Source organism: Necator americanus, chromosome II, assembly GCF_031761385.1.
Source record: "Necator americanus strain Aroian chromosome II, whole genome shotgun sequence".
Lineage (NCBI taxonomy): Eukaryota > Metazoa > Nematoda > Chromadorea > Rhabditida > Ancylostomatidae > Necator > Necator americanus.
The window spans coordinates 25,846,596-25,862,713 of record NC_087372.1 but is presented as its reverse complement, the minus strand read 5'-3'; the positions used below and the strand labels follow the sequence as shown (position 1 = coordinate 25,862,713).

The following is a 16,118-nucleotide window of genomic DNA, read 5'->3' as shown; positions in this document are numbered from 1 at the left end:
TTTCTTTGGATCCTTTTTTTCGGCAATTTTTATATTGCAGAAACAACCGAAGAATTGTTAGGTTACAATCATAAACAAGGAATGGAAAGCAGTGAAGATATAAAATATTGATAAGCTGACGTGATTTGGTATTCGCAAGGTAGTGAACAGTAAAGTGCACTGCATACCTCTTTTTAACCGTATACCTATTTTTGTGCTTCCTCCTCTATATAGTAAAAGGACTGATGTCATTGTTTTTCTCTCGAATTAAAATGAACAATTGACAATGAAGTTAATTAATAATTATAATTAATTTGCCTTTGAACGACATTGCCTTCGGCATCCGAAATAGAATCGGAATGGGAGCATGAAATTCATAGTCCCCATATTTTGTCGTCAAACGGGTAATATGATCAGCGTAGCACAGAAAAGTACATGCACACGTCAAGTATTGCGTGACGAAGTTGAACTATGAATGCCCTTTGCAGATCTTCTATATGAACCTCATTCCATATTCAAAAACTGAAGCAGAAAACTATACTAATCCCTGGCTCCAAACGTGTAAAACTAATAAAGTTATGTATATAATCTAAGATCGTGTATTTACGCCTTGAAACTGACGAATAAGCGAGAATCGTAAGTTATCACGTTTAGGAAGGATTCTGAGAAATCTGCAACATAACTAATGTTGGCAATAATTTGATGAAGGGTGCACTCCTACTATCTTGTTGCAATATTTTAAAATACATCCATTGAGCTGCTTCGAACGCTTGCAGTGGCAATTCGCTATTGGGCTGTTCACCAGATTACTGTCGCCGTCACGACTATATGTCTTACTAGCATAGTCGGCATCAAATGTGCTGACCAGGTGCGCCCAACGTGTTTGCCGCATTCTAACGTACACTTCTCCTCTGCTTGACCCGCTCTTTTTATTTCCTCTGCTATCACTTGTATATGTTGGGTGAAACGGAACGACGACGAGTCACGACCGAGTCAGGACAGCAGTCGGTTGTGGGTTCCTAACTGCGGTTTTCCTCACGAATGACGCGCACGTTAGCAGCGCCCTCAGAACTATTCTGACACGGCGAGCAAAGGAAAGAGTGGTGGCTATGTTGAAGAATCGAAGGATCCCGGATGCCCATTTACGTTTAGTTTCTCGTTTTTCCGAGTTCTTTTCGTCCTTTTCTTCCAACTCCTTCTCATTCTCGCTTTAAGCTTAGCAGCTTGCGATGTGCCTATTTCCTGAAGCTTGCAGGAAGAGTTTTGATTTTGAGAAGGATTTTGAGCAAGATTTATGCACAGAACAACAGCTAAACTATTTACCTTGGTCATTTACAAAAATCGAACTTCTTCTGGTCGACTATGCTCCTTTATCTCAGGAACACAAATTGGAAGAAGAACAGAACACAGTCGCGAACGCGTTCAGCACGACTGAAGCGATGTCGTAGCGAACGCGGGAAACTGCCGACGAGTTCATCAGCACAGCGAAACTGCACCATCGAACAACTGGCATCCACTCAGAAGGACAGAGCATCCGGGTGATTACTCTCCGCGAATGCGTCGCCTCAACCCAGTTGAATCTATTCGGCGATAACGTAGATATAGGACACAAAAAGTTGGATACAACGTACAATGTCTGAGCACTGAATCAATTCCTGAATCAATAAAATTGTCGCTCAAACAAAAAACGTGTGTAACTCAGCCACGTCAAAATTACACCTTGCATACCCTGGCGGAGGTGTGCTGTAGTCGCCGCCGAAAGAACTCAACCTGACGAGGAGCGCACAGTAGAAGTGGGAGTTAACCTTCTGAACCGTCTATCACACTTGTAGCACTTCTTCGATCTGCGAGTTCGTCAGGGGGGTTCAGCACTAGTGCTACATGGATATGCGTCGCATCAGCGGTGCCAAACTCTTGTGGCTACGACCGTAAACCTCAAAAATATGAGAGAAGTAAATAAAAGAACATCGAGAGTGATTTCAACGAAGAGGAAGCATCCATGAAGTTTTGATCAGTTGTAATCTGATCAGGTCAAAACGACGTGAAGCAAGGTACACTTGCGTAAGCGCTGCACTCGAAGCAGCGCTGTTCAGATGGCAGTGGGAATCGACGTTAGATCGCGAACCGCAGCGATGGATGATGCCAGCAAGGGTCCCCGCTCGATGACTCTACCACGCCGCTTCGAGCGCAGCTGCTTACGCAACTGCGCTTCATGTGGTTTTGACCCTGATATACCATTCATTCGTTAGTATCGACCGCTTGCATCCAGTGCTACCCTGCCTGCGTATTAAATGTGAGCGGAGTTCTCAGCAGCAACGTTTGTATTTCATCGTTTGTGTGATGCATGTTGACACGTTGAGAATGAGCACAGGTGAACTACGATAACACCGCTATGTGGCTCCGCTAGTCTTACTAACGTTAACGCCCAATTCTGTTTTCGGTGGAACTCTCCACATGGGTGCCATGGACTTTCAACCAAAAACTAATATTGAAGTAGAAGTGATTTTGTATGGAATATGTAAAGTGTGCCTAATATTCCAGAAGCAAGAATTATGCAAGAGACTGCTGCTAGCCGACTTTCTTCTGTTTTTTTCTTCTAATCCTTAGTTTTATCTAAAATGATCACTTCCGAACCGTTTACTTAATGTCACTCTCTCAAGACTGAACATTCTATGTTCTCGGCAAATTGATGGGAAAAACCCAAGAACAAAGGCACAGAAATCTTAAGATAGAGAGTTGTGTTACAAGTCCTTGAGAATATTTGATTGAATTCTGTCGTTGTTTTGCTTTCAATAAAACTTCCATCAGAGGCTGAACTGTTTGGGTGTTCTTGCTGCAGTGCCTTTATATTGGTCACGTTTTGGCAAATTTCCGCTACTTTTAATAGGTTAGCTCTAAGGTGATGTTGGTTATGTTAGGATCAGTGCTCAAAGGTAGGGATCGGAGAATGTTAGTGAGAACAAGATTAAAAGGATCAAGTTCAAACGGCAAAGGTAAAATTGGTAATACTACTCTAATGCTTACTTGTGTACACACACACATTGCCAAAGAACACATACACGTTGCCAAGGAATGTGTTGAACCGAGTGAGCAATCGACGTTGATGCAACCAACGTTTTTTCTTTCTCCTACACGCAGTCTTTCGCCATGTTCTAGCACGGATCGGATTTGCATCGCCCTCTAGCGGCTGAACACATTATGCACCAAATATGACTTAATTGCCTTGCTTAATCAGGGGCTGATGTCATCGTCCGCCGCGTCATCATCGCTGAGGTGTCGTCTTCGAGATAGCTTCGTTTAATCCTTTTCGATCAATAGCAAGAGCTCGCGCGATAAAACCATCCATACGTTCCTATTCCGTATGCTGCGGCAGTCGACGTCTCGCTTATAATTCCGCAGGCGCCAAATGTCTTCAGTTCAAGAGTTCAGTGTGAGAAAAACGTTATAGTCGGGTCAAAACGACGTGAACCACGGTGCAGTTGCGTAAGAGGCTGCGCTCGAAGCGCCGCGATGGAGGTAGCAATCGGAATTGTGGTGGGTGACTCCAACCGCTGTATCCACCACGTCGCTTCGAGCGCATGCAACTGAATCGTAGATCATTTTGTTTCGACCCTATCATAAAATTGTTGTAAGAAATTACTCGCTCCCCTTAGGCATTTGACCCATGTGTTTGTGTGCTTGACGGTCTGCTGGACGACAGCGTCCTTTTTCCAATATCCGAATACCTTCTGCAAGTTATATAGGTCAAACAGGTCTAGAACATATGCTTAAATGAAGCCGGACTTACTCCTATACTATAAAGGAATGGTCGATTTCAGTGATCTGAATCGAGCTACACGCGCACTGAAGAACTGCTCGACGAGCTAGGTCTGAGACGAGCTCTATCGTTTTACGTAACCCGTCACAATTCAATAAAATCTGAATGGGTGCTGATAAACCTGATCAGATTCCACTAGATCGACCAATTCCGACATCTCCATCATTGTTGTCATTGTACAAACTTCTTGGAAATTTTTAGGGCATTCAGACGTTTTATTATTCGAGCACTTTGGTATCTATTTGAATGAATAAGCCGGATGTGGCTGTCTTGGAACAGTTGAGCTCTTGAGTAGTTCTACCAACATTATTTTAGAAAGGAATAGTTCTTTTTTTATGTAGGTCCTTAATGACCTCAGAACGAACAGACATCTTTCCTGAAATGATAGACTCAATGCCGTAAAGTTGCTTTTTAAACAAAAACGTGTAATTTCTGTTCTAATCAATACAAGGTCAATTTTCAGAATGTGCAAAGTTCAAACGTGTCGGAAGCACGAGGTCTGGTGGTGGATATGATGGCAAATCGTGACCTACCGCCTAACGTCGTTTCATGCCTTCGGGCTGTTGCAACCCTTCTGAATCCCCATACGGTAGGTTTTTTTCTGATTCTCGTCATCTTCTTATAACTGGAATTGCTTCAGCCACTCTCTCTTCACTCTTTCAACGACTTCGGACTTCCTTGCGTAGTTGAGAATCCCTACAGCGGTGAGCAGCTGATCGTATCCAACGTAAGTTGTTATTGTTTTGTGCTGTCCACTTCCAGAGGGTTTCGTATTTCATGACTCTCAAGTGTTTCTTTCGGCCTTGAGAGATGTTCAAGACAGGGTTTTCGGGTATCCGATGCTAATCGCTAAGGAGAATAGTAGTTTTGGACTTAGGAAACTTGTAGAGCTCTTTGACGTTGGATTTATAAAAGAAAAAACTCGTCACACGTCTATATATACAGTTGGTGATTTGGTTGGAATTGAAGGAAATTTCTTATGTCGAGCTCAGGTTCAATAGTTAGGATTTTCTATTTAGCCCAACAAATTAAAAGAGTAAAATATGCTGCATTTTGTTAACGTGAAGTTTTCCACACTTGCTGATTTTTTTAGGGTTTTCTTCAGAATTTTCTTCTAGACAGGTGCACACAGCGGAAACATTTCAGAATCACCCGCTGCTCTGTTGGAAAGTTTTGCTTTGCTCAACCTAATTCTCAGACTAACCTCGTTTCTCGATCATACAATCAAATGTCTTCATACTCAATAAAGAGTCAAAAAGTTCTCTTTTCTCTGATTTTAGATATCCAAAACATTGAGAGGAAAGGAAAGAGGAAAGAAAAAAATAAGTAGATGCTAGCTGTTATAATAATTTGAAGAAAGATGTGAATCAAGAAAGGAATCGCTATGAGGACCTCTGTCGGTGAAATTGTTGTGTCTCGTTCATTGAACTCACTTTTTTTTGCACTGAAGGGATTATTTCTGTTGAGTAACAAGTTTCTTTGGTACTGTTGTGTTTAGAAACATGCTTAAAAATATTGTGGAACGTCTGCAACCGGATTTATGTCGTGGACCTGCAACGAACGTGCGGACTGATGCTTCGGGGAAAAAGGGAGCGGCGTAAATGTGAAATCGACGAGTAGATGCACTAGAGAGCCGATGCATCCGTGCCTGCTTTCGTCGTGAATGCGTCACCATCACAGAAAAAGTTCGGCGACGATACCACATACCCTTATCTTGCTCCATAAACGACTGCAGCTATGTACTAATGATCTCGATGAGTTAAAAGAAGCATGCTCTCTAAAATTGTGAAAAAAAATTCATCGTATTCCATTACCTGGAATTATCCTTTTTTGAAACGCAAAGCAGAATCATAACACATACTACTTGCAATGAACCGGCTTGGAGGGCTTCTCTGATTTTTCTGATTTTTGATTCTTGTCGACGCCTTTCGAGACCAGAAATCTCATATGCGAGTGAATGCTGAGATTGTGGTTCCATGAGATGTTCACGAATGCCAATGCGAGCTATTTCGGAGACCCATTTCTAGGAATATCTTTGGCGATTGTCCTTTTAACTGCTTTCTACGTTTTAATCCAGGTTGTATTTTCTTGAGATCTCATATCACTTCTCTTCTCATATTCACTTCTATTCTAGAAAACATCAATAAACAGGACGTAATAGATGTTCCTTTGAGTTCTTATATCCTGATTCAGCTCATTTTGGAACTCTTTTTGCCAGGATCTGAAATTTTGAATTCTAAGAAAGTGGCTAATTGGCTAGTGCTGCTGAATAGGGTGCATTAATAGTTTCATTTCGCTTTTCTACTAAGATTATAAGTAGATCCAACCAGAAGAAAAATTGAAGGGAATTACGTCGTTAGCTTAACCGTTCAGGTTGGTTGTGCATTCAGTGTTAATAATACTTGGAAAAATCAGTTTTGTCCAGCACAGTGTCAGTGTGACTTACGATGTATTGTGACCGATGTAAGGCTCTGTAGCATGAAAGGAAGCCAATAATTTTCAAGGAATACTTTAAATTTCACATGATCCGAGAGCTTGTTTGATGTAGAAGTGAGGAAAAGCCGTTGTTTCAGCAAAAATGCAGGAAATTTAGAGAACTATTACATTTCTTTTGACAGAAAACATGTGAAGAAACGGATAGCACTGGATTACGGATATGTAGTGATGAGTATCGTACCAAAAGTGGAAAACAAACGGAAGAATGTAAAATTATGCATGTTTTCTAGCAATCTCTATAGCAAAATTTAAAGACCATGTGAAGTAATGAACAATATTCGAGTAAACAGTTTTTTTTTTCGTTGACGCGAGTCACCGCCTTAAGGCAACTACTACTTAGGCACTTATGTTTCTGATTTACCGATGCTCCTTTAAATTGAAGCACGAGGTTTTATTTCGGCAGATCAGTTTTCTCTGATGAAAAATTAGTTATGTTTTCGGCTAGATTTCACAATGTAAGCAATAATATTTTAAATAGGAAACCTTGTCTCACCTTTAAATTGTCGTTAGTGTTCACCTTTTGTAAAGAACTACTCTTCTTATGGATTTACCTCAACAACTGATGAAACAGTACAAATTTTTGTACAACACTGTGACGTTGCCCTTAATTATTGATCTTTCGAAACTCCTTTTCGCTTCTTTTCTTCAAAATTCCCCTTTTAAGTTATCAACATAGTTTTCTAATGTGCAAACCTGCATGAGGTGAGCTCTGAGTTCTCTCAATTATTTATGCATATTTTTATTCGCTAAAGATGGTGGTAGACTATGAAAAGGTGATGAAATCTGGCAGTCACTGCTCTTTTTTCCCAGCAGAACGTGTTCAATTCTCTGCGGATTTCTAATGAGGTACGAGGCGAAGCGTCAACGAGGTTTTTTCGCCAAGACCTCATACTGCCAATTCTTAGAAGGGCAATCTAGGCACAGCTCTGGAAGAGAAGGTCTCCTTCTTGTACAGAAATATTATTTTTCTTTGACATTTCATCATTACTCGAAATAGCATAAAGTAATCTCTTCACACAGTGCTGAGTAGTAGGTCTGAGCTCTAAGTAAGAAATCGTCTTCATTTCGGATTTAAAACGTTCGAAGAAGTTATTTTAATTGCAGACACGGTCGTGCCAGTAGAAGTGAAAAGTTTGAGTAGATTTTCTACTCGTTAGAGGAACCAGATGATTCATATCCTGGAAAACATTTCACACATTTGGTCGAACAGATTTTCATCATACGTTGATTACCTTTGTGTGAATGTGGATTTGTTTCACAATATTATTCATATATATTATTTAGTTGAGTTGTTACTATGAGATCCCAACGGTTAACGATCTTATTCTACAGAGTACATATTGAAATCCACAAGTGTCTTGATTGAGGTAACTAGTGTACCTTCAAGCAAAGAAGGCTGTGGGCGGCGGTTTCTTCCCTTGCGCTCACTTCGACACGCCCTATCCGGACATTTCGGACTCATTCGTTGACATCTGCTTTTCGCCTTCTGTATGGGGTACGTATCCTGAGCTTCTTCCTGTGTAGACTGCCATAGTAACCGTACGTTCGCAGCTCTCGACTTGATTTGTTGTTTATGGCTTCTTTTGCTAATCCTATTCTATATGAGGTTTTGTTTGCTTCTACAGTAGTTTTCAGTCCTCACTCATGTCTCTTCTATCTGAAGTCGAAAACAAAACAGTTCCAACGTTTGTGACAAATCAGAAAATAGATTTTTGTATCGTGAATTTCTTATTTTTTATTAATGCTGAAGAGTTTAAGGGAAATACCATCTCACGGAATAAATCCCACTCGCTGACCGTCTTAAGAACGTCTTAAGAGAGAACGCCTTAAGAGCGGAGCTGAGAATGAGACCATTTTTATTTTCAAAAAAAAAAAAAAATTAAAAATTACACTGTACTAAAATATTGTTGTTTATTGTGTGAAAACGTTTTCAAAAAAATCTGCAATTTAATTCAATACTAACCCCTACATACATAGACTGAGCTCAACCTGACGTTTTATTAATAACTCGCAAAAAAAATGCATTCTGTAGGGATATAGCCAACAAGTTCGAAACTCATTTCAAAGAGTAGTAAAATTTGTCGTCGAGTTCTGTCCATCCTTCAATTTTCACGCGTCTAATAGGCCGGAAAAAAGTCGGAGCCGTCAATGCCGAAGAACAGTTAACCTTTCGATCCTGGCATGTTAGTGAGGAATTGAAAAAAATACCAGAATTCTTTATACCTCTGTATCTAAACAAAGTCAAGATCCTCTAAATTCATAAACAAAATAACAGGGTAGTGCTCTCATGGCATTATCAAAATCCTGTCCAATTACTCCGTTAAGTTTTGATGTTTTGTTACAGAGAGAAAAGAATTTATGAAATGTCATTTTGCAATAATTCCATAAAGACAAATGAAAACTTTTTCTTGTTATGATCAATTTAATATATGTAATATATATTATATATATTATATATAGTATATAAATTATACATAGTATATATAGTATACATATACTATTTACTATTCAGTGCAAGTTATTATATGCAGAACTTATGTGCCATACAGAATACATCGTTTTTCTTTCAAAGCGCCGTAATTACTCTTTAAAAAATTCCGTAGAAGCTAATACATTTTGCCAAAGGATTTGCATGTTGAGGTCAACACGAGAGGAAGTACCACAATTTCTCCTTCTTATGAACTAAGCCATTTGTACTTATATTCTATTCAACAGATGAATTCATTTCTATTCATTCAGACTTCTCTGAAAAACTCAGAAAAAAGGTTTCTTAATGAGAATACGAAGTATGTATGCTTACATGCAAATTTTAGGATGATTTTCACGGTAAAGTTTTCAAATGAACTGAGTGCTGTCCTATTATGAAAAAAATTTAATCTATGTTCTGAAAAAAAATCCTATTTAACACTTTTCTTTTATCTTCAGGTGAGATTAACTTGCAAAAGAAAAAAAAGAGTTGTCCTTATACCATTCCTTCTTTCTTGAAAATGATTGCACTTCCAGTTGGAGAAAAAAGAAATTGAAAAAAACTTTTGTTATGCGCGATTTGGAAAACGAAATGTGAATGTCGTCTCCACAACGTTGAAATGACCGAATCCAAACTTGTAGGAAAAAAACCAAAATTTGTGACTTATTGGCCGTAGTTGTATATCTTTCTTTAACATTTTCTTTTGATTAAAATTTCAACTCAGACTGTAGACTTTTTGAACAGAAAAAGCGAGGCTTTTCATTTTAATTTTGTAGTAGTGTTTTTTGTTTTGCCTCGTCTATATAAGCCTTTGACATCCAGAGGCTACCTCGGTATGGTGCTCTCAATCGTGTAATTTACACAGATATCAATGTTTAAGGTTATCACAAATCCTGATTAAAAACAAAAAAAGCTATACTCATTCACTCACCCAAAAATCGTTTGTACAAATTTTCGGGCGAAAACACTGGTAAGATTTCTCGTTTCCTATTTCGGGATCGTTGAGTCACTTGTTGCCTTTAACAGGAAAAGTGAACAATGTTTAAAAAGATCCGAATTTTTCTTCCAAAGCAGCCTATTGGTGTGAAATGAGTGGCAGTGTTCTTTATTGGTTTTTTTCTTTTATTTTTTCTTAGCTCAATGACTTTACGAGGCTCTGCCCTTGTCCAGAGTAAATAAACGTTAATCATAACGCTAGAAAAAAGTCACGGAAGTGGCAACAGAAGGTTCGGATGACGCATTTTACGCTACTCTACCATTGGCGAGTTCTGAAAGACTGTCAGTTTTGCTGAAATTCCTTCAACCTCTGCATTTCCGTGCATAATTTCCTTCGATGCACTTTATCACCATAGTAATTGTGTTTCAATGCGAGTAAATCACATATCTTAGCAATATTTGCTGAAAGATACCCCAAGGGAAGAACTAACTTCTGAATCTGCACAAATCTTAATGAGAAAGTGTTTTCATTGAAACACTAAAAAAAACTATTTAATCATCTACATAGATTAGCTCGAGAAACTTCCATTCCTAAAAAACGTTATTAGTCCTGAGGCATGCAAAGACTTTACTTGGATTAAAGTACAGTTGTATGCATTAAAGCAATGAAAGCAATGAATATTTGACAATTTTTGAGAACCATTCAAATCCTATTGTCTATGATTTGCAGTAGAAAAAGAAATGGAAGTGGAAAAGAAATGTCCGGCTGAGTCTATGAAAGATGCAACTATGAAAGCAGTTGTTTAGTTCAGGTTATTAGTAGTATATGGTTATTAGTAGTTTATTCATATTGATGAAGTCTATTGTTGTTGGAGCCCTCTTCATCTCTACTATGCGGACTGAAAACCCGAAATAAAAGTAGAAGTATGTTCGAGTTTATCCTGCACTTCTCCTTTCATCCCTGCTGCAATTCCTTAAATCCTTCTCGTTAGTATCCAGTTTTTGACCTTCACTCCTCCATGACAACGTATTCAATTACCGCTAAAAGGGCTAATCCACGCTTGCGTTGTCCTCGGACACTCATCATTCGATCGTACGACTTCAGATCTAGCAAAAGTTCGTCTTCTTGGTGCATAGTCCAAGCAGTTCGCGCTTCTTGCTGTCGTGTTGATCCTCTCGCACGAATCCGCTATTTTTCGCTCTGTTAAAAACACTTGCAGAATGAAAAGTGCTACGATACCTCTAAAGAGAAGTGCGAGCGACCTGGAGAAGCAGATATGCTACTCGCCTTATTCGGATGCGCAACGACACAGTCACCCTGGAAGCAATCACGATCACAACCGTCATTATCTTCATCGTAGCAGCAAAACATCCTCGAATAGCATGCGCGAACTGCATCTGATCGGACAGTGTACCAGTTGTTCGAGGGAATATCGCTGCTCATGTTGTAGCAGATGCTCGCACTCGTCCGTCGATTATGTTCCGGTGAGCAATTTTGACTCATCCTTGTTCTTCCGCATTCACACAATCAAAATTTTCACTCCTCATTTTGCTAAGAACTCCCAGTTGTTGCTGCGTGACACAAATTCTCCATCCATATACGTAATTTTCCTCTTAATTATTTAAGTGGATAGCTGTAATTCTGGATAGCCGTGATTCATTATTTATAGATGTTATCTTTTTTGAAAGATTTTGAGGGATCCTTCGTTAATCAATCGAGTTCTTTTTACACGACTGTCGTCAGTGTTGTTTCTGCGCTGTGTGTTTTGATTGGCTCAGAATCCCTGAGAGCTGCAAGCACAACAAGTCATGGCTAATTAAAAACAGCATTGAAAGCGCGAATGTCAGCGTTATTCTTCCATAAACTAATTTTTTTCACAGAAAGATTCAAAAATCCAAAAGCTAAAATTGCTGTTTCTTCACGATGAGGTTTCAGCACTAAAAGTCCCTACGGGGTGGCTAAAAAGAAACTATGAACACAAATGTTGTGAGTTGAACTGTACAAAATTGCAAGCTAGTATTCGAAATATCTTTGAGCGTTAAAGACTAGAAATCTTCTTCGAAATATTCTGGTTCTCTAAAAAAAATTCTGCAAAAAATTTTTCTTAAGACTTCTGCATGTTTAGAAGGAAGTTGTTCGAAAATTCTCACATGACCTATAAGAGTGAAACTAAATCAAAAAAAGTTTGGATTCTGTGGTCTTCTCTGATCTGCTTCTAGGAGCATTCAGCCATATGCCATGTCCAGCCACTAACATTGATGATGTACAGTTGGTCTCGTTCAGATCGATTAACGTATACAATTTTTTTCGATAAGCATCACACTGTATATATTTAGCTTTAATATGAACTGGCAGAATTGTATGTGGAACAAAAAAGATCGTTTCGGGATGCAGCAGCTGGATGCAGCGCGTTCCTGTGGGCAGGAATCTCTCACTTGTTTTTCTCCTCATTCCTTGTTTATGCTCAGTCTCTACCTCAGTATTTCTCATGGGAACTCAGCGGATTTTCTTTCACCACAGCTGCGCAGCTTCTCTCCACACTCAACCCCTCGTGATAGTGACATCATTCAAAATGAATCATCCCGCTCTTCTTCGCCTCACGTAAATTGTTCCTCTTTTTTTTCGAAGAATCCCACTGGTCCTTTTTTCATCATTTTTATGTCAACATCTCAGAAGTAAAGGATCGAGTACATAGCAGTAAGTGATGAACCCCTTTGGGATGCGCCAACGCCTTCGACTTCCGTTCAACACCAAAGAAGATCATGAACGCTTTTCCGGGCTACACGAAGATTGGCGGCGCCCGACTGATATTAAATCAGTGCCTTATCCTCGTGATCGAATCCGATATCAGTTTATTGATTCCGGATGAGAGTGTAGCAAATTCGGCTTTGGGCGGTATTGAGCCGTGGACAATGCAGTCGTAATTTCTTATCACTGCGTTTTTTTCATGTTTAATCGGAAAGTGTTCTTCTTCGGTTTTAAGTTGGATTTCAATCAAGAATTTTTATTTAGAAATAGGAATATTAAAGAATGATAGCTGGTAATGAGCGTATTGACCGGTAACATTGAGTTTTCATCAAGCACCTGAAGTTTCTGAGCGTTCGTCCGTAGTCTAAAAGAGAATCTAATGGTTTTAAAAAGAAATAGTTTCTGTTGAACAAACAAGTTCTTTTCTGGAAAATCCCGACGAAATTAAAGTGAAATATTTTTTGTCTGAGACTCACCAAATTTCTTTTTCTAACGCATATTGAAGTAGGTTGCTGAAAAGCAAAATCGTTCAGCAAGTTTATTTTATATGGACCTCGGCAAGTGTCCTTTTTATACGCTGCTTCCAAACAGCACGATTGATCGGTTACTTTTTGAATAAACTATCTTAATCCAATACTTCTCGTTTACTACTGCGTTTTCACGTGTTGCTGGAATCCTGCACACTCGAAGTTTCGGTTCAATATTTGAAGAAAGCTTCCGTTTCATTTTGAATTCTTACCATCACTACGTTCTTGTCGTGACTTCTGCGTATTCCAGCAAGAACATGAAGCTCTCAGAAATTCAGGACATTTATTTTATTATCCTGCCAATAGCACAGATAGGACTCCTTCATTGTGTTAGTCTAATAGCTGTAAAAAGTTGCTTCGTTGGGTAAACTGAGGCCTTTAGTACTCCTAAAGCCTCTGATTTTTTTTAAAATTTGAATGCGAGTTTCTGCGTTTTCACTGCTACTTTTGGAAATTAGGAACTTTCTAATGAACGAAAAGTTGAAAATTTCTTCGAATGTTACGCTCTTGACTTCAAATCCGGAATATAACAACCACAGAACTGAGAGACTTCCGTGCAAGACTACTCCTGCTGCTCTAAAGTAGAGCTATTTGTTTTCATTGCCTTTGTTTTCATACATTACTTATTGTTGTTGCTTATGCTTTTGGCCTTCTTAGCGTATTTGGTAGCGAGATCTCAAGAAACAACCGATGCTTCGCGTTTTTTTCTCTCATGTTGGTGACGGAATCCTATTAATCGTGTTCAATTCAGTATTTTGAGGTCCTTTTGAAGTGAAATCAGTCACGTACACACCATAATCCAAATGTAAGCACCAGACTTCTTAATTATTTGTCTTAATTCTTAATGGATTGAATTATTCTACAGATCTTCTCATTTAATCGCTATTCAGCAGCCCTGTTATTATGCACATTTATAATGCTTGATTATTACTATAAAATACTGCTATACTTCTTAGATTCGTAGCTTGAATTCTTTGAAATTCTACTGAATTCCCCCCTAATGTTACTGCCTATGCCTAGTCAGACTCAGTCGTTGATATTAGCTATTCAAACGAGCGGCCCTCAGTTTTATGTTATTCCCGTCGAGTACAAGGGCACATTCACTGCCCCATTCTTCTTTTCGAGCAGGAACATCCTTGAGTCCTAGTTGTAAAAAATTTTTGCTGGATATATTCCATTTGTTAAATTTTGCTAATATAGAAACGTTTAGTTTAGAGCTCCCGTTGCTAAAAGCTTCGAGACTGTATAGAGATCCGATTTTTCACTTAGTATAACACCATGTCTTCGTTTGGAATAATTCAGTACTTCTGGCGATAATTTATGAGGTGAACTACCTCTCTCACGGTATTCGCTCGATTCGGCGGTTCCTCACCCTCCACTTCCAAATAACCGAAAAATATTTCATTGGTGATTGCTTCTCTCTTGCGAAACCGTCTGTAACTGTTCGGTTTCATTCGAATCAATTTATCCTCAAGAGGGATACATCTTGAATAGGTCTATGATTGCACACTCGGATATGAGTAAAGCGCCACATGAAATGGTGTGTTTATTGGGCCTGGATACATGTTTGTGTATATGTGGCTGGCACGTTGACGTCACCTTCAGTGGGGACGGGCGTCAACTGTTCGCTCACGTCGCATACTTTTCCAGCACTTGGATTAGACCTTACTAGAACTCTCTATTTCATACAAAACCGCTTCCAATTTTTGTCCAGGAATCCGAGCCACTTCATCGGAAAGCAATAAAATTCTTACAGGTGAGGAAGACGGATTTTTGGAAACACCTGTCGAAAGCAGGAGGTCCCAACTATGTACGTTTTCAGGATTTCGTTTTGTCAAAAGTGCTACCTGAAAACATGCGAAATCTTCCAGCTTCCTTTTTTCTTTCGGCTCTATCCCGATTCGATCTCTATGTTCTCGATGAGGTCTTATGAAATTTGAGAAAAATTAAAGCTCACGTGATACTACAGAGATCGAACTACTTTGTATCGCTTGTGTGATTTGAAAATCCAAAAAATCCAAACCTCTCTAGTGGAACTCTGCTAGAAATGTGCTAGTATGGAGCTCTAAAGTTTAACTTCAACGTCGCCTTTTTTGGAGATCCGTAGTTGCTCACCTTTTTTAGGCCTGATCTAAGACAGATTACAAGTAGAAAGGAGAACTAACTGAAGCCTTATTCTTAACCTACGTTCCCGAATCTTTTCTTTTTTCACTTTTCCTTCCTCTCTTGGTCACTATTTGGTGGAAGCTATCTTTCGTAATTACCAGATTGAAATTTATGACGAATTCCCCCTGGGGCCATAGACGTCTCGGTGAGATAGTGGTGCTTATAATTTCCTTAGTTGCACGACTCGCAACTCATTAGATTGCATCGCCAAGTGTCATTTCTTCTCGCTGACGTTGCTCCCTGTGTTCTTTCTGGTAGATAAATCAAACCTAAAAAACGTTGCAAGAAATGAATATGAGAACCGCAAGGAAGATATCTGTGAGGTGACATAAAAACACAGTAGCAGGAATTGTTTTCGTCATTGCCCTTTCTTTTCATCATCCTCATCTCTTCACACGATTTTCTCCAAAATGTATGGGAATTATTGCCTGACTTCTTGATTCGTTTTAAAGCTCGTTCGCCTCCTGAAATGTTTCGAAAAAAAGGACTTTTTCAGGTTTTGTGGAACCGAAACAATTTTAGCAGTGCTGACCAAAATAGTGTTCTATGTCTGTCTTTTTCTAAAGCAACAACGGAAGAGTAAACGAAATCTTTCCGAGAATACCAATACCTTTGATACAAGTGGTTTTTTGTTGAGCTGTTTTCATGGATTGGACGTAGATCCCAAATCCTTCTAATGGAAGTATCCTAAAACCTCCTAATGGGAGTCAGTAAAAGAAGCTAATGTTCAAAATAGAGTCGTAGTATACTTAGAGCTTTGATGTTTTGAAATAGGCAATCCATTTTTATTTTTCGGGACACATCCCAATGCAATTTTTCAACTTTTTATCGGAGTTGTGCACATGTGTCTACTCCGTAATAAACAAAACGTTTACCCACGTCAAGCGCTAACGAAATTCCTGTCATTGATGCTTTTTGTAACGCAAAGGAGGTGCTGACTTGTTCGAACTTCTGCGCTTGGACTTTCTCGCCCCCTCATTC

General features: G+C 39.2%; 1 protein-coding gene across 3 annotated transcripts in view; it reads left to right on the top strand.

Moving 5' to 3' along the window:
• RB195_019477 (uncharacterized protein) overlaps positions 1–16,118 on the top strand; it is a gene marked incomplete at both ends in the record, with an annotated part of 72,996 nt that overhangs the window by 31,505 nt on the left and 25,373 nt on the right. For all 3 annotated transcript variants that reach the window (XM_064187333.1, XM_064187335.1, XM_064187331.1), the window contains 2 exons: positions 4,260–4,385; positions 4,437–4,523. In XM_064187333.1, coding sequence (XP_064043212.1) covers positions 4,260–4,385; positions 4,437–4,523 — 213 coding nt within the window. The remainder of the gene's footprint in view (positions 1–4,259; positions 4,386–4,436; positions 4,524–16,118) is intronic.